Source organism: Sander lucioperca, chromosome 13 (assembly GCF_008315115.2).
Source record: "Sander lucioperca isolate FBNREF2018 chromosome 13, SLUC_FBN_1.2, whole genome shotgun sequence".
NCBI lineage: Eukaryota > Metazoa > Chordata > Actinopteri > Perciformes > Percidae > Sander > Sander lucioperca.
In genome coordinates this window covers 12685354-12704937 of record NC_050185.1, presented here as the reverse complement: position 1 = coordinate 12704937, position 19584 = coordinate 12685354, and the positions used below count along the sequence as shown (strand labels likewise).

Sequence of the window (19584 nt, the reverse complement as noted above, 5' to 3'; positions counted from 1 at the left end):
AGGTATTCAATTTAGAATATAAAACTGCGAAAAGAAGCAAAGCATTGCATCTGTGAAGCTGGAACCACTGAATGTTAAACAACACTGGAGAACTTTTCCCGCTTCGGTCCCCCTACAGGTTGGAAGCGGAATTGTCCATTACATTACATTATGCAAGTTTGCCAGATCGGGTAGTGGATCTGTAGTTCAAATGAACTGGACAATGTAATGTAATGGACAATTCTGCTTCCAACCTGTAGGGGGACCGAAGCGGGAAAAGTTCTCTAGTGTTGCTTTAATGTTAATCGATTAGCAACATTTCTGTTGACTAATCGTACAATTAATGGTTTTACTGTTTGATGTGCACAGAAGTTTTTGGAAACTTGAATCAACAAGGTCATTAAGGAGCTTCCTTCATAAGCATGGCTGATAATTTATATTTACAGTCTTTAAGTGTGAGCAGTAGAATTTATATGTAAAGACAGCCATAATGGCAATGGTGTTAATTTGCACCTCAGAATTGAACATATAAGCTACAGTTAAAACACTAGCCACAAAGGGATAAATATGTAATTATATAATGGTTGCATAACACACAAGATATCTGTGTCAAAATTATCCTCATTTTAAATCAACATAACATTCAGCCTTTTACTTACTTACATGTATTTATGTTTCGTAACGTATATGTGTGTGTGGCGGTGTGTCAAAGAAGGAGCAAAGAGCAGCATGGATGGAGGTGTACTGTCGTATTTACTTCATAAAAAGAGAAGAAAAATAATATAGAAGATTTACTCTCTGTCTCTACGTCTCATCTCTCCCTCCCTCACTCACCAGCAGTGACAAACATATTTTATGAGTCACGGCTGGAGCGGGCTGCCAGTCTTCTCTATCAGACCCTTTCCTTTAACATCAAGATATATCCAACACCAACAACTCTGGCTTCCAGGAAAACTCTCTCTCCTCATCTGCTACGACACCCCCCCTTCCCCTTCCCTCTCTCCCCCTCCCTCTTTTTTATTTCCCCTTACCCTTCCCCAGCCTCCCATCTCTCTCTCTCTTTCTCCCCATCCCTCTCCTCCTCTACTGCGGGTGTCTGGGAGGCTGTTTTTCTCGCTCATGAAGGGCCGCACTAAGCTCCCTTCCCTCTGCCCGTGTGTGGTAGGTAAATTCACCTCTCCGTTTGTGTCGTTCTTCTCCTTCCATCGCTCTGTTGCTGCCTCTGTTTTGCATGTTAGCTGGAAAGTCTGCTAGTCGTTCTGGCAGGCTTTGGGGAGGTCTGCATCTACATCGGTACATATCGCATCAAACATGCTCGCAATCTCTTCCACTGTCAAAGATTAATCAGAAATATGTGTATGAGGAATGTCTTGCTCTCCTTGTACGTGTGCTCTGGGTCGGTTTATTTATGCACTTTGGGTAGTACGTATGAACATGGCCTGGAATATGTGGGTGTGTATGTGCCAGTGAGCATGTTTAGACACGCAGTATGAGTAAAACTCTAGCAGACTTGTTGATTAAAGCAGTATATAGATTCATGTATGCAATGTTTTATTCTCCGTTTGGATAAGATTTATCTATGCATATTTGAATATAATTCATATTTGTGTGCACCGCTATCCTTGTAAGGACACAAGGACACAAGTCCAGTGCTAAGATAAGGACAATCCTCAGATTGTCAAAAAATGTACGTCACTTTGAAAGAGGTCATGTCATTTTTAGGGTTAAGGGCTTAGGATAAACATCAGGGTTACAGACAGAGATTAGGGTTAGAGGTGAGAGAATGGGTTTTGTCACATGTCCAGGGTATACAAGTATGCGTGTGTGTGTGTGTGTGTGTGTGTGTGTGTGTGTGTGTGTGTGTGTGTGTGTGTGTGTGTGTGCGTGTGCGTGCGTGTGCGTGCGTGCGTGTGTGCGTCTTTGCACTGGTTATTATCTATGTTAAAGTTGTTATTGCAAATGTGAATACAAATATAAGCTTTCAGTTTCAGCACTTCAAATCACAGTACATTGTGCAACAGATTTATACTGTAAGTGGCTCTGATGATGCAGAATCATTATTTGTTATTGACTTCCTGATTGGAGTTTACAATGCAATTAATAATTTATAGGACATAGACACATTTTTGTTGTTTTGCCAGCATGTTGGATTTTAAAACGAAACAACAACTGAAGTTAAAGTCCAGACTCTCTGCTTTAATTTAAAGGTATTTGCATTCACATCAGATGAAGCATGTAGTAAGTGTCCCAAAATTGTAATGGACTCTATGTAAAAAGATCTGGAGTTGATTCTAGTTGTGACATTTGCTTAAGCATCTGTTGTCAACGTGAAGACCAAAGATGTGTCAGTGCCAGAGGTCTAAAACTCCACAGGGAAACTTTTAGAAGCAAATATGCACTTTTGACTTCAGCAACTGTGAACAACCTGCTGACTAAGGGAAGACCAGTGTAGTGGATGACAGAGGAACAACTGGAAGTTTAAAGAAAAAAACCTTTACAGCTGTCCAATGGATCAAGAAGACACGCCAGAATGTGTCATGTGTCAGAGACAACCATCAAGACAAGACTACACCTGTTTAACCTCAACAGGTTACAGTTACAGCATCACATGCTCCAGGAAACCTGTAGAGTTCTTGATCAAAGTGTTATGGACCGATGAGACAAAGATTGAGCTGTGCCAGAGTGATGGAAAGATCAAAGTGTGGAAAAAATAGGAACAGCTCATAATACAAGGCATGCCACCTCATTTGTCAAACATAGTGGATGTGATGTCATGGTCTGGGTGCCACTGGAGCCATCTCACTTGATAATTTCCCTGTTGACAGCAGTAGAAGGATGAATTTGGAAGTATACAGAAACAGTGCTCAGGTCCAAATGAATGCATGATAACTCATTGAACAGTGCTTTATCAGCAGGGAAATGAACAGCCAAAGCAACAAAGGAGATTTTGTAGGGCCAAACAGAGTCAGTCACCAGACCTCAAGTTTAATTGATGTGTATAATTTGCCAATGAACATACTGAAGGCAAAAAAACAACAACAAAAAAACAATACAGCATAGCAAGAAGTGAAGATGACTGCAATCCAGGACTGTCAGAGCATCACCAAGGAAGATATCAAGTGTCTTATGTGGTCTGTGGGTCACAAACGTTAACAAGTCATTGACTGTAAAGGAATTTCAACTATATGAGTTTAGTTAAATTTGTCAGATTACATGGTCCCCTTTCATTCCCCATTTCCTACACAGTTCATCTGATGTGGATGTAAACCCCCTGATTTCATAAGTGAAAGTCAGCAGTTTAAACCTTATAGTGATTTCAAGGCAACATGATGTTCTTGCTAGACTAGTCAGAATCATGGTGTCACAACAGTATACTAGAAAAATAGCAAAATCCTATCAAGTCATTACCCATAGGGTCATGGAACATAATGTAGTGTAAAGGTGTGTTGTTGAACACAAATTTCAAAAGCAGATCATTTTAGTTACCAGTTTAAAAAGAAGCAATGCCCTTTATTGTGTGGTTCTCATTCTCTTTCCTACAATTATGGTAACACCCCATATTCAACCAAACATTGCCTTACTAGTTAGCGCACTAGGTAATTATGTTAAGCTCTTAATTACTATGTGCTCTTAAGTTACTGCTAGTTGGGGCAACTGAGTAAATACAGTTTTCTTCTTCCTTTTGTCTGCGCTGTTTCCTCCAGTTTTAAAACCTCCAATGTCTCACACACACAAGTACTCAATTTTGCAAACAGAATTTGATGTAAACAGCCGATGTAAACTAATGGTAACATGACTCCCTTTCAGATTGGATTGGTGGGCAACTGGAGCATAGATATTGCCAGTCAGCACTACAGTACCTGTTGGCACCTGGTGGCTCTGTTTTTATCATCTTGGCTAGAAGCGGTGCTGTGGCTGACCAGACTGATACCCTGCTGTGCTTGCTACACGCTGAGCCAAATGAGTGGTGGTCTGAGCTTTTTTGTTGCATTTCATCAGAGGTGGCTCCAAAAAAATATACTTTTAAAAGGATGAGGCAATTTCTAAATTTGAGAAGCCACATGCAGCGAGGTGCAGACCAGTATGAGCTTCAATGGAAGTCCATTGCAATTAAAACTCGTCACACAACTCTTCTCCAGCACACAGTCCTTTATTCACCAAATGTGTTTGGCTATCTTGCCTTCAGTTACACTTTAAAGTTGTTTGCGAGTCAACACCAGAGCACAGGAGCAGAAAAATGTAATGCAATAATACTGGAGAGAAACAACATGTTCTCAAAAGTCAATGAAGTCACTTCTATCATGCTGACCATTGATCTATAGGGTGAAGTGTTGTAAATGGACCTGGCACTTTATGGTACCTGGTTAATAAGGATGGAAGAAACATCATGATTGTATATTAAAGCATAGAATTGGGGGCTAGTACCCATTGGCAAATAATATGTCATGATTAGCAATGTACTGCCCACTAAGTGACCTGAGTCCTGGCTGTGGTCATGCTAGAAATCTTACACAATCCCACAATGCAAATTTCTAGTCTAATTATAGAGTGAGCTGTAGTGACGCCCCAAGCCAAACAAACTTAAACTGGTGAGAGAAGTTGCTACTGAAAACTTTGCAAGGCTTTCAACTCTATGGAAACTAACTTCCACTAAACATGGAAAAAGTGCTCCTTTAAAAAGACATTTGGCTAAAAGAAAAGCATCCGTTGTGTGTATCTTGACTGGTGGCAGGTGCGTCGTACCAGTATTGAGATTTGGCAAGGTAAAGTAGCACATGGTTTCTCACAACCAGACATAACATATTAGCCAGAATCTACAAAATGCAGTAGTGCTATTATTAAAATGACTAAATGTAAATTAAAGAAGTAAAAGTAAAAAAAAAAAAATAGTATAGCATTCCAAATTCGAAAAATCGAAAATCTGAATTGTAATTTTATTCAAATCTATCCCACCTCTAATCATACTCCACTATTTTACATTTCCATTGTATGTGTACTGTATATATATATATATAATGAACACAACACAAATGGAATAAGACTTACTTTGTGTCATACAGTGCATATATGTACATTATATTATAGCATGTACAGCAGAGCCAGACATTGTGGTAGCATGTTCCGATGTTAGAAACGATGGAGAGGCACTGGGGCCTGCTTTAGCTGAGAGAAAGCTTTGGAGCTTGTGGGTGGTTCTGGTTTACAATAGACAGATTTTAGTACAGGTTGGAGATGGAGCTGGCAGTCCACAGTGATCGCTCTTCAACATTTTTTCACATCATATATGTATACGTCTCAGATGGGGGACAGCTGGCAGAGGATCGTCTCAGTACTGTGGACAGCACACTGCTGCACAGCAGAACCAGACTGTGATAGAGGAAATGAAGTGATGGCTATATAGAATTAGACCAGTAGTTGCTGTGAGACATTCTTCGCTTGTCACAGGAAGAAGATCATCTGTTTGGCTTTCATGATTATGGTGTAGATGTGTTCATCCCAATTCGAGGGTGGTGGAGATAATTATTCCCAAGAGCTCAATTTAACCATTTAATAACTGTCTCTAAGCATGTCTGCAGCTACCAAAAGGAGAAAAACAAGTGCATTCCCAGGCTAATCAATTTTTTGGGGCTTTTGAAGTGTGTTGAAGGTGTATCATGTACACCATACTCCATGCATAAAGGATTTCTCCAGGTCATCACTGTTGGTGATGACTCCATTCTGACATGTTAAATTTACACAGCTGGGTGGTTTTGCAATAGACAGAAGCAGGAATATCAGATGTGAAACATTACAGTTTGCCTGTAGAGCAACCAAAGAGTTGCTGTTGCACCTGCAGCTAAGGTGAGGCAAGGCTCTACACAGAGTGTCCAGGTTTTGGGTGTTTATTTAGATTATTTAAATAGGAAGAATGAATCGCTGCGAAACGTATCGGGGGTGTGGAAAAGGTTTTAAAGGTACCCATTAGGTACAACTTTCCCTGACATTTTGAAGAGTGGATTCATTTGTTGAGATGCTAACTGACAGTGCTCTCTAATTTACATTTTGGCAATTATTTACCTGACCATGTCCTGTTTGAAATGACAGTATTTTCTAGTAAGAGCAGGTGAAATCAGATATTCAAGCCGAGAGAAATCAGATATAGCAAAAATCTGCTCTGTGTAGGTGTGAATACTGTAATACTCACCCTGGGTGTTTTCCTTGTCAGTAGAGCTGAGGCAGTCTCCGAGCCTCAGGAGATTCCCAGTTGTGCTTGCACTTTAATAAGACTATTTCAGTGCCAAAGCTGCTGAGTGCTGGAGGTTACAGAAGAACAAACTAGAAATAAGGAAGACCATTTTGAGGAAAGCTTGAATGTGCTGGCAATCAAAACAGACTAGAGATGCAAAGATTAATTAATTAATCGATTAGTTGTCAACTATTCAATTAATCGCCACCTATTTTGATAATTGATTAATCGGTTTGAGCAATTTTTTTATGAACAAAACTAAAATTCTCTGATTCCAGCTTCTTCTTCTTAACTTCACTGTCAGAATTTAGATGGATCTGTAGTTCATTCTTAAGAGACATTGGAGGATGTGGAAAAATATGGGCTTCGTAATGTGTAATCAATGAAAAATGCACCACAAAGGTTGTAACAAACCATTAAGGTTAAGGCTAGTCTGACAAAACTATGTTGTAATTAACAATCTTTCTATTGAATAAGAATATGTCCAGTCCAATCTAACATGCGGGCACCATGGATTAATATGAATATGCATATTTGGAAAAAAAAGTTGTCCAAGCTTAATTGTAATTGTGAAGTTTTGTATGTATTTGTGGAAGGGTCTGATAAGAAAAATAAACACTATATAATATTAAATTGTTAATGTTGTATTTGCCCTTCTTTTTAGCGGAGCAGCTGCTATTGATCCCACAGACATCTAAAGAATTAACTGAGCTAATCTAAAATCATTGACAAACAGAGATAAAAAAGGGATCAGTGCATTTCTCTCACTGTGGCTCATATATTTTAGATTGCATACTGTCAGGCTTTGATTTCTTTCTTTATCTTTTATGTAAAAGGTAGGCCTAAATCACTAATTGCACATCTTTTTCTCAACTACTTATGAGATTTTAAAATGGCTACCAAGGCTTGCAGAAAAGATAAGCAAATGTTAAGTATGGCACATCTGGCTCAACCTACAGTGTTATTAGGCTTAGCACCATTTTCTGGCACTCACAGGCTCAGTGAGCTGCTATAACAGCCAGCCAGTGGTGAATAAATGCCAACACGAGCAGCTTGCGCTTTGAGTCACAATGCTTCTTTACATTCTCTGTGAATTTGAGAAAACACTAGCATGTGTCATGGCATGTGATGCATGTACGTAGTAGCATGAGGCACCTGCCTTTATAACCCGTGACAGAATCAGTCATTTTATTTATACGGTGACCAGAATGCTGCTGGAAAGTGGACTATTTGTTAGGGATCTGCCGTCCCCTGCAGATGTTGTCATGGAAACACTCAGGCTGTTTTGGGGTTCTCTCTCTCTCTCTCTCTATCTCTCTCACACACACACACACACACACACACACACACACACACACACACACACAATGCAGCATTAGGATGTTAATGCTATACTCAATACTGGAACACCACAGTTCAGGTTTCTATGTGACTCCCACGCTTACATAACGCTGTAGTGGAAGGGGGAAGCCATTTACAGTATATAATCACCACAAACATTATGCTGTATGTATGATGATTATAAGTAGCGTTAGTCATATCCATATTTATGTATTGCTTGCCTGAAAATGCTGCTTGAATCAAAATAAATCTACTTAAATGTATAAAGACATGTCGGTTGTAGGGCTGCAGCTAACAATTATTTTTATTGTCTTGTTTTGTCCACAACTGAATATCAAATATCTTCAGTTTATTGTCATATAGGAGTAAAGAAACTAGAAAATATTCACATTTAAGAAGCTGGAATCAGAGAATTACTTTTTTTTTTTTTTTTTTTAACTCTTTTATATTTTTAATGACAAACCAATTAATTGATTATTTAAACAGTTGGTGATTCATTTATTAGTTGACAACTAATCAATAGTCTTTGTAGCTCTAATCTGTAGTATACAGTTCAATCTAATAGGTCGGTCCTTTATACAGTACAGAAGGTTATTTTGTTAAATTATATTTCTGTAAAACCACTGAGAGGCAGCTAACATGACTAGATGTCCCTCCTGCTGTTCTTATACATGTCAGAGCTCAGTGGAATGAGAAATCAAAAGGTTTCTGTGCATTTCCTCTGTCAATGATTATTTTAAGTCAAAGCAGAACCACAGCAAAGAAATTCATTTTGAGTGATCACAGCTGATAAATCAGTTACATACAGTAATTACTGTAGCAAAAAAAGAGGGGGAAAAGTATAACTTTTCCATTAATTCTTACATCAAACGCCTCATCATATATTGATTAATTAAAAGGTTTCACAGGTTTATACAAACCTTTCTTTCTTTATTTATTGATGTCCTCCAATTTAGACCCTCTATTTTAAAAAAAATTAGGCTGCTTGCAATGTGTCTGGATTGTTGATTAGATGATAAGATATTGCTCCTATTTTAGATCACGCCTCAGGAACTTGTATAAAAAGCACAGTCAGTTACTTTCAGAGTGGAGTTTGGTATAAAGGGAAGACACAGAGAAACTGCGTGGATGGAATGTGTGGAACAACCCTGTGATTTTGAAGAGGAGGCCTACTGCAAATCTGTTACTCATTGCAACAATGAGTAACAGATTCTGTTGAATCTTTGTCAGTGTATAGTCAATGCCAGAGTCCCTTATTAAAATACATTCACTGCTGCAATCAAGGACAGTTTTCTTTTTAGGAAACAATATCCATGGAAACTTTTGTGGGCTTGAAAAGTCTTCTCAGTTTTCTGATCACAGACAAGAGTCAAAGTATAAGAGTACACCAACTATAAGGAAAAACTATGTCATACATCTAGAGTACTAAAAGAAGAATGTGAACAAGGCATTTGCCCATACGAAAACACACACAATATCTACCGCTATTTCTATTATGTGATCAAGATTGAGGGCTATCTAGCTGTGTAGATGTTCATACCATTGTTCTGGAAATCACATTATTGTACAGGGTGCTTTCTTAAACATTTGTGTATTAACTGTATTGATCGGCTGATTTATAGACTGTGTGCTCTGTTCTTTAAGATAACTGTAGAATATATTTTCCTGAGAAAGTGACACTAGTCTACTTCACATTGTCTTCAATTCATGACCTCCCTCTGTCAGCCTGTGAAAATGCTGCTGATGGATGAATGCAGATTTCCCAGGATATCCCCAACTCTCTGGGGGGTGTTAAGGTTAAAAAAAAAAAAATAAATAAAAAAAAAACTATCTGCAGCACACTGGTGTATTTGGAACGGACTGTGTGTTCGATTTAACGCTGACGTCACCTGGGAGCGTTGAGCCCTGCGCCGCAGTCGGTCCTGAGATGAATGCACAATATTTAAATCTAGCCTACCTAGTTCTCTCACTCCACCCTGTGGGCTCACCATGTCAGCACAATCACACACAAGAGTGGAGGAACAAAACACAAATGAAAACTAAATGAGACATTCATCTATCTATCTATCATTTAAAGCCTGTTAAGACATAATGATTGTTGGTATAAAAGAAAATAAGGAAGTTAGCTGCTATTTATTTTGCTAGTTATCTTAGGTGCCTTCCTTTCAAAATACTGGTTTATAACTCTATGTATTGCTTTTTAAAATATTGGATAATAAGTATATGAGGTTTGAATTAACTTCAGTTGTGTAACACATTATACATTAATATATAAACTATTTTTTTATTTTCACAGATCAGTCAGACAAAACATATTATATGAAAAGTTTAAGGTGCTTATATAAAGTCACACTCATAATTTAACTTAAAACTTTTAATAAAATTATTAAAAGTGTTAAGATAAATTATGAATGAACAGCCAACCAAGAGCCATATCAGCTCTATAAGGGGAAAAGCAAACTTGCAGAGAAACACATCACACAGCTCCTATATCATAACTGGCCCTACCTGAATTGCCTGTATAGAACTGTCAGGGTCACATTAATGCTGCACAGTGACATGGGAAGATTGAACAAATCAAAAATAGTGATAATTCTAAATACTGATACAACAACAGTATCAGTGGGATGTCATTTCACAATACTGCATTCCTGTCTGTGAGTGTGTTTGTGTACATGCATATCACACATTTGTTTGTTGTATGACACTCGGTTTTAGCTCAATCGGCAAGCAGATACATTTTGCAGCCATCGAGTGCTGTCCACCGATTCGAAACATTTCAGCACCTTGGACAGCTCCTCCAGCACTTTTCTATAGATCCAACAGGGGGCGCAGTAATCACACTGTAACACGTGGTGGTGAAGCAGGCTGTTTGATGTGGCCATGTAATATTTCCCAGCCTCCACTGCCTTGAGATGTGTGTGTGTGTGTGTGTGTGTGTGTGTGTGTGTGTGTGTGTGTGTGTGTGTGTGTGTGCGCGTGTGTGCGTGTGTGCGTGTGTGTGTGTGTGTGTGTGTGCGCGCGCGTGCGTGCGTGCGTGTGTGTGTGTGTGTGTGTGTGTGTGTGTGTGTGTGTGTGTGTTCAAAACTTTAATATTACTACCAATATTATTTTGCATGTGGCCGCTGGGCAAAATAGCTAAACCGCTGCACTCTATTCAAGCCTCTTTACTGCTTTCCCTTATGATTCCAGCTTCGTGTTGACTACAAACTTTAAGGTGTCAATCAAAGAGAGAGAGAGAGAGAGAGAGAGAGAGAGAGAGAGAGAGAGAGAGAGAGAGAGAGAGAGAGAGAGAGACTAGTACAATGCTGAATGATACTGCCAGTGTTTAAACCTATGGACAACATATAGCGACAAACCGACGCTTTAAACGTGTCAAACATGCACGATTATGAAGCTGCATAAAAACATTGGACCCGAGTACCGCTACGGTCACATTTAAACCGGGGAGCCCGCCTGTTAGCCGGGCATCAGCGACCCCCCCCCCTCTCAGCTTCCGCGGCTCTGCTCTAACTGTATCGTGGCTCCGAGTCAGTGGCGGCGGACCGTCGAGCTCCGGTCTGTGCTGTCTGTCTGGTGTGAGGCTTTGGACTGATGTCTCTGCCTGTCAGGAATTTAAAGTGTCTCTCGCCGGTCATGTGCCAATGTAAGGTCATCTGCAGCAACCGGACGCTCTCTCTCATGTTCGGGTGTAAGGTAAGCCCGGGGTGCAAGCAGCCGATGGTTGCAGCAGCGACCAGTATCGAATTTTTAGTTTATATAAATATGTAACAAAAAAAAGGCCTTTGTGAGAAATTGCGCGCCTGGGTTTGTTCCAGTTGTAGCTAATTTGAACCGTGCTTTTTCTCATTACACGGAGTAATTAGTACAGTGATCACACTCACCTACGGCTTCCTCTCTTGTACATATGCTTTCAGGTACCAGCTTATTCACACCATACCTTTACATCACGACGTGCTCGCCTTTTTTTCATGCTCATTGATGGCCGATTTCCATTTTACACAGTAGACAGGAGATAGACAGGATAAAGCATCTTTGGCAGGCATGGTTGCGTGTTTGGTGATAGCTGTTTGCTGTTTTTTTTTTGTTTTTTTTTTTACAATAAATGTTTACTGATATATGATATTTAATGAATGAAACATCAATCACTATCAGATGTCAACTCCTTATCTGTAAGGCAGGTCACTAACCAAATGGCTCTCTGTGCTGATTGGTTCACATTTAGCTTTGCATCCCAGCAAAGCAAACTGCATGATATGCTTTTGACCTTGGGAAATGCACTTTATTGCTCAGGGCCACTTAAATATCATCCAGCATCAGATAAACTGTACACTGCAAGAGAGAGGCTTGAAATCAGGTAACATGAACAGTACCCCTGCTGTTTTCTATAGCCCATTGGTAAATCAGAGCCAGGCTGCTTATTATCAGCAAAGAAATATATTTTTATGTTTAGCTGTGTGTTTGCAGTATGGTTTTGTCTTAATGTTGAGTGGGGGATGCTGTCGTTTTCTGTGCAAAGAGAGAGCATGGTCATCCATTCATTCATTGATTGTCCATCACATCCCTGATGCCCCTCCCTCACAGCTTCAGGTATTTCCAGTATGGCAGCCAGCTCAGAGTTTCCCACCACATGGCACTCTAGTCTGTTGGCTTTTTGAAGCCAAATTCTGACTACACTGGTGTGCTCTGTCGCAGCTTTGTCGCTACGCTTGCCAAAGTGATGCGTACATGTGTACAGAGCTCCAGATAATTTGTTTGTTGATTCAGCTCAGACATTTTGGTTTGTGTTCTGTCTTGTTGCTAGAATCTGATACACTTTGAGGCACATATAATCACATATGAACTAGGTGGATATTTTTGTTATATTTCATTAATTGTGATTGTTTTTTATATTTAGTCTAGTAGACCAGAACAATTTCTACATTTGTGAGACACAGCTGGGAAAATGAATGTGGGTGTTTGCTTTCTGGGTTCCTGTTAGTGAGGTCCTGCTATGCTCAGTGTTGAGTATTACTAGCACAGATTCACAGCACAGAGTCCATCCTGCCTCACTCCCTCCTGGCTCATATCTTCCTCTATATTTTCATCTGAGACTCCACGCCTTGGTTTTATTTCAGTTAGCCTAATAGCTGGTTTGATTTGCATTGAGAGATGATTTTATGGAAAGTACCCCATGCCAATCTCTAGGTATGGTGAAGGGTACGTGATGATGTGGGGCTATTTTAATTCCAAAGGCCAAGGGAACTTTATCAGGATGCGTAGTATCCTGGATCCATGAAATAACTGGCCTTTAAAAATAAAAATCTGCCTGCCTCTATGGGAATTTAACATAGGGGTGTACTTACTTATGCCCCATGTATTTTAAGGAAGAACATTTATTTATTCACGATACATTATTCATTCACAAAGAAAATTGGTGTCCTTAAAGATTGGATTTTTCCTCATTTTTTTAATTAAGGCATTAAGATCAGTTTGCAAAAGATGATTTTTTTATTCCTCTTTTTAGTCAACTTTAGCATGGGTGTCCTAATTTTTTCACATGACTGTATGTAACAATAGCTATCACATGACTGGTCATTTCCCAAGGTGATGTTCGCAGGTTATTTGTTTGCATAAACTTTGTTCTTACACAAAGCCCAGCACAGAGCCTCTCAGTCATTTTTAATGCAGGATCTTAATTAAAATGGTCTTCATTCATTCATTGGTTGGAGGCGTTCAGCAGTGCTTTAATGTGCTCTTTTATGCTTAATGCTCAATGATGGCCACATTTAATCAAGACAGACTGCGTTGTTGAAGTTTGTCTTTAAGATACTGTACAATTCCATGCAGTGCTTACAGTATATCGAAGGCCACACAATGTGAATTAGCCCAAAGACAGAGTTTAAATGGAAACTGAGTATTAATGTGATGAAGGATTCACAACGCAGGGATCAGTATGCCTTCATCTCAATATCAAGATCAATGATCACCTCACCCTGAGAATCGATTCTCAGACGTCTTTACTGGAAAATGGACAGGAATGCTGTCACTCATTACCAGTCGACCAATCATATGATAAAGAGTAACGATGTAGAAAATGTCAGCAGGTGATATCAAAGCAGAGTGCCGTCTATGCTGCTGTGTGTAACGGTTGCTGGTTTTACATTTCACATCCTTCCTATAACTAAAACTTTTAATGCTTTGCAAACACACATTTCCTCCTATGGATTTTACATATTTCATTCTGCAGTTTGTGTCATCTTCCTTTATAAAGTGCAATGAGCCTCAGCTCTGACAGTAAGCTCAGGGAGATGCAGCAACAACAATGTGCGGCAGCAGATATTTGCTAATGCTCTGTTCAGGTCTAAGATTGAAGCATTCAGGGTCGCCTCTACATTGCTAACTTGCTCTTCCCAGCTATTCTGCTACCACATACTGCAGCTGGTGTGTGCAATGGATGTGCAGGTTGTAGGAGTAAGTAGCACACTCACGGTATAAGAACAAGTACTGTACAGAAATGGTCCTTACTGTGATCTATCCATAAACACCATGCAAAAAGTAATCAAAGCAGCAACCTAACAAGTAGTCAGGTCAGAAGTTTCTCATAAATGTAAACTGTGTCTTACTAATAGGATGAATGTATGGTCTCTGCAAGAGACTAAACAGTTAAGTCTCTTTAAATTTAATTTAATCTCGCCAATATGATCCTTTACACATGTCAAAACACCAGAATTCAATCTGCATATTATTGCAAGATGGGTTGCCTAGTTACATGGTTCACCACTAAAGACCTTAAGGTCAGCACTTCAACACTGGAAAAATGGTGGTGGACTACTTGAATAACCAATAGTGGCCCCTTTTACAGCCAATGTTCATCACAGATATGTTTTATTTATCTAGATTGTCAGACAATAACATTATATTTACACCTTGTGGAGATATGCATCATCAACGTTTGAAACGAAATTCAGCCTCAGCGTAGACTGCAGGACAAGACAAAATGAAACTACTCTGAGTCCATGACATCAACCTTTATTCAATTCAAAACATAAAGGTGTGTTCAGACTCACAACTTGAGGCAAATTTTAGATGCGGTGTGACTGCATGTAAAGTCAACAGAAAGATGCGAGTGGGCGAGTCGAAGAAAAAAAACACAAAAAAATTGCGGTTATCCCAGGCTTTATGGATCTTCTTCATAATCGTACAGAGACGAGAGGAAAAAGGAGAGACTGGAGGAAAATAATGAAAGAAACAAAATGTTCTGAGATTTTGACACAAGGAGTGGGCTATATTATGTATTTAGGCAAATATCTCACTAATGCTTGAGATAAAGATCAGATTTTTTATTTTTATTGCATTGATAGCCAATTGTTTCAAGGTGCTGTTTGCTAACAGCAGTACAGAGACTACTTAGTGCTCCTCATCAAAAAGCTGTTTTAGACCTGTTTTCGCAAGCAATGCTCATGATCACAGGATAAAAGAAAAATACCCACTGCTGCCATTATTGCACGTTTGTTTCTAGTGAAACCATTAACCAGTCTTACAGTGCCGTGTGTTAACATGGCCTCCACTTGCATATTTATGTGTGTCGAGAAAACAGAGGGCTGGGGGAGGGTTAACACTACAGTCCCCCACTACAAGTGCAACATACATAAAAATGTATGTACTCAGCATAAAAACTGTGCATGCTTCTGTTGGCAGAGGGGGAAATTTAAATGATCAAAATTACTAAGCTTTGTGTGAGACCTGTGAGGAGAATTTAGGGGAATAGGTTTCACCTGACCTATAAACTGCAAAATAATATAGCATTTGAATTAATTCTTTTTAGCTGATTAAGTGTAGCTGCATGTTAGACTGGACAGTTTATGGCACTGCTGTTACTGCTGAAACTGGCTACTGTTTTGGGTCGGGTTTACAAGCTTTATGTCAAGGTACAATATTGTTGCTGGATTAGGGAAAGGTATTCGCCACGGTTTCATTTAGTTTGATGTAAAAACCAAGCCTGGTTATGTCGGTCTGCAATTCATCCTACATGTTGTATAAATATTGTTCATTTCTTCTACAAAAAAGCATGACGTTCCTGTGAAAACAGGATCCAGACAGACAAGATGGAAACCTCCCCCCCTGCGCTACCTCCAGCAGAAGCACTGCAGCCAAGCACCCACTATGGCACCATTTACTGTATCTGTGTGTGACTCTAATTTGTTTATTAAATTAGATGATACATCTGTGTGGGTCCTATGAATGATGAATCATCCCGCAGAAATGAGATGCAGACTCATTAATTGAGCATAAATTAACAAGCTAATATTTAAGACTGAAATGTAAGGAAGACTAAATATTGAGTCTCTAAAACAGTGCTGAGCATGTATCCAGGCAGTACATATACATATATATATATATATATATATATATATATTTTTTTTTTTTATAACTTTTCCTGTTTTATTGTAGTAACATAAGCCTTCTGCTGGTGAAGAAAGCCCAACAGCACTTAAGGGATTTTATTTTTATTTTTAGAGAAAGTCTTAAGTTAGTTTGGGACAGTAATGAGCTTCAAAACATGCACCACTGGAAGTATTTTTACATGTTTTGATGTTGGACAATTTGAATTGTGCTGCTGGGCATGGGCACCTTGGTTATCTCCCTGTGGGACAATTTACTGATGTAGACGAGATGATGCTCAATATGAAACACCTTCACTCTGCAGCCTAGGAGTCCCACTGCAGTCAATAGCAAACATTTTTTTACTTGTGCCGCTGTTTTTTTTAAATAATACATTAATAAATACATTCTAAATCATAAATAAGTCCACTCTTCTTAGCTTTAGTGTCACTTGGTATGTACTCTACAAACTACACTCTTAGAAAGCCATCTTTCTGTAGTTGACAGGTTCAGGTAGAAGCTTTGTATTTGCTGCTAATGGTCAGCTTTACAAATAGATTGGATTGACTACATCCAACAGCAGACTTACATCTGGGTGAAGTGGGTGAATCTAGAGCATCTCCATTAAAATCCTTCCTAGTGCAGATTTTGCCCCATGGTAAATGTAAAATCTGTTTTTGTTGCAGCATACATAGCTACAGGACACTAACACTTGTAAAGGTGTTGTGCTGAGACACGTTGGAGAATAGTCTGACGCAAGCATCTTAGAATTGGCAGAAGATGAGTGAAATTTCTGTCTTCTGAGGCTTACATGTACTGTACATGAAAAAAAAGGTGTTGGCTGGCAACAGCAAAAGTGATAATGCAAATGAGATGAAAGCTGTGTTGGGTTTGGCACTTGAGAGTGAAAATCAACTGAGAAGGCAACAATGACTGGATTTGAAGAGAAAGTTCAGATGACCATTAGAGACAAACATTGTTCTCTCACCAGCACTCTGTTGAAGTGACAATGAGCAATGATGTTGTGGAGCTAAAGAGCTAATGTGTCATATTTTGTACATAACGCCATGTCTGATTTACAAAAAAGAGTCTACAAGTATTCAGCTTGTGTGGCTGTTTTATAAGTGCCAGAGTGTTGGTGTGAGGGTTTGCTCTACTAACATCCAGCAGGTGTTCTGGCCTACATGTAATATGTGTAGGGAGGTAGATTAATCTCTATATGTACTGATGAATGAACTAAAGCTAGAGCCTGGGTCACTGTTAAAACAGGTGGCATACTTGTGTCTCAATGAGTTTTGTGTAGTTATGTCTACTGATTGCAGCATAGTAATGACTGATGGGCATGTTGTAAAGAAGTATGAAGTACAAACTGTATGAGGTAAAATCTAAAGGTATAACATTGGCTGCATAGTTGCAGAGAGACAAAAAGCAGCAGAAGGTAAAAATATTATAGGTGAGACACAGGTCGGTCGATATATTAATATTTGTGAAAAACTGCAATTGTGTTTTTTTTAGACAAACTCAAAAAAGCTGTTTGTTTTCAGACAATCTATCATTAGAAGTTGCCTGAATAGGAGAAATGTGGCTAGTCTCGCTCTCTGTTAAATTTAAACACATAATTTAAACATCTCTTTACATAACTGATTTAAATTTGGTTTAAATCCAGCACATTTACCTGTCCAGATTTACTTCATAGAGAAGTATTGTACAACTAGATTCCAGCATATGGTTCATTCTGACAGGCTGTGAAGCTTCACAGAGACTTAGCACCCAGCACAAAATCCCTCTGAGTTCATCACAGTAGCAAATGTTAGAATTTATCCAAATACAGAAAATGGATTAATCTTCATTAAAGAAAATGCAAATAGATGAACTTGCAAAAGTTTAAATTCTGTGAAGATGCAGTGGGGAGTTACCTCCTTTAATTTACACCTGAAGAGCTTCTTATGATTCCCGTAACACCTTACACATCAAATGTATGCAGTTTCTTGGAAATGATATGCCTGAGAGGTGAGGTTAGCTTTCATTACATTACCAAATGCACAGTAATTTAAAAGCTCAAGCGTGGTCCTTGAATTACAAACTGAGATGATGGTAGATAGAATTTGACATTTGCTCTACATTAAGTTAACTAAAAAATAACAGCTTTTTCAGCCACTCAGTGTGCAGTTCTTACATTATTATAGTGCAGAAGGGCCAACAAATGCAAACTGCAAACTGTGGAGACGGTCCTTATATTGATCTTTACAACAGAGTACATTCTTAAAGATGTACTGGATTCCTCCCATCATGATAGACTGATACAATAAAGCCTAGAAAACCCAGAGGTCATTTGTTGCAGTGGTATTTTAGAGAGCCGTTTGTACAGTTGAAGCAGATTTGAATTGCTGCAAGCTGTTATAAACCCCCTGCTTGTGAGAAAGAAAGCTTAGGAAAACAAATTCTATTGGCACAGTGTCCAATTATGTTTATTAAAATAGATACTATTAAAATAGATATGATGGGGCGTCCTCTGGCTCACCCAGTAAGAGCGTTCGCCCCATGTAGGCTGAGTCCTGCAGCGGCGCAGGGTTCAAATCTGACCTGCTGCCCTTTGCTGCATGTCATCCCCCATCTCTCTCCCCCTTTCTGGTCTATCCACTGTCAATAAAGGGAAAAGCCCCAAAAAATAAGCTTTTAAAAAAAAATAGATATTATGTCGTATCTTATGTTTGTTGTATATGTATTAATCCAGCTCTGTGTTATTATGACATGGGAGTGCATACTATGTATAATAAGAAAATATTTTCTACTATTTTTTTTGCCTTTCTATTTCTATATGCCAACATATCTTCATAAACCAGATAGGCACCTATTGTTTTATTGCCTTAGTTAATATATTCACCAGTACGTTGGATAAGACACAGCTCTCATTACACAGTCAAGGAAATAATCTTTCAATTGACATTAAGACATTAATACTCGTAATGCCTTTAATAACAATAATATAGTACTTTTGGGGTTTAATAGGACCAAATTGAAAGTATGATAAAAGTCAAGATGTTTATTTGTACAACTTAAAATCATACAAACAGTAATACTGTAGTGTGTATTGCAGGCACAGATACACATTCATTGTCTCAAACTAAACAACATAGAATAATAATAAACAATATCAAAACAAGCCGTGGACCATGGACCAAGATGATACAATATCACCAACAGAATGAAGTGCATAGCTCTTACAGAAATAGTGTGTATGAGGGATTCCAGATGTTGTCAATTCATCCTTTCTAGAGTTTGTTTTATATGAGTTCTGATATGACTAGCTCACTTTGTACCTGTGGTGCAATATTTCCTTGCAACTAAACAATTTAAGTGCAAGATTCAAATGTGGGTATCTCAAATTGAAGAAATGCCGCCCTTTCAAAGGCCTTTAGCTATAACAATCAGACAATATTTCATGGTGAGTGAATTATTGTGAAACTGTGTAGTTTATGTGAAATGCTGCAGGTATAGATCTGTGTAAGAATGTATGGACCGGAAAAATACTAACTGCTGCTGCACTTATCAGAAAGGTTAAGGTGTCGTCATATCGAGCAAAGGTTCGCTGTCTTTGTTCTGAGGACTCAGAGCCTCCTGTTTTGATTTTAGCCATGTAATTAGGGAGTGATTGATATCTGGAACACCAGGCA

At 38.8% G+C, this 19584-nt stretch overlaps 1 protein-coding gene across 9 annotated transcripts in view; it reads left to right on the top strand.

Moving 5' to 3' along the window:
• Positions 1–19584, top strand: part of LOC116064863 (disks large homolog 4) — a 69372-nt gene that overhangs the window by 11526 nt on the left and 38262 nt on the right. For 4 of the 9 annotated variants that reach the window (XM_031320199.2, XM_031320198.2, XM_031320197.2 and 1 more), the window contains exon 1: positions 844–1140. The exons of 2 other annotated variants lie outside the window; for them this stretch is intronic. In XM_031320199.2, the coding sequence (XP_031176059.1) occupies positions 1099–1140 (42 nt within the window). In that variant the 5' untranslated portion in view covers positions 844–1098. Of the gene's footprint in view, positions 1–843; positions 1141–10868; positions 11243–19584 lie in introns of those variants that run through there. 3 more of the 9 variants (XM_031320201.2, XM_031320200.2, XM_036009004.1) reach the window with 2 other exon arrangements.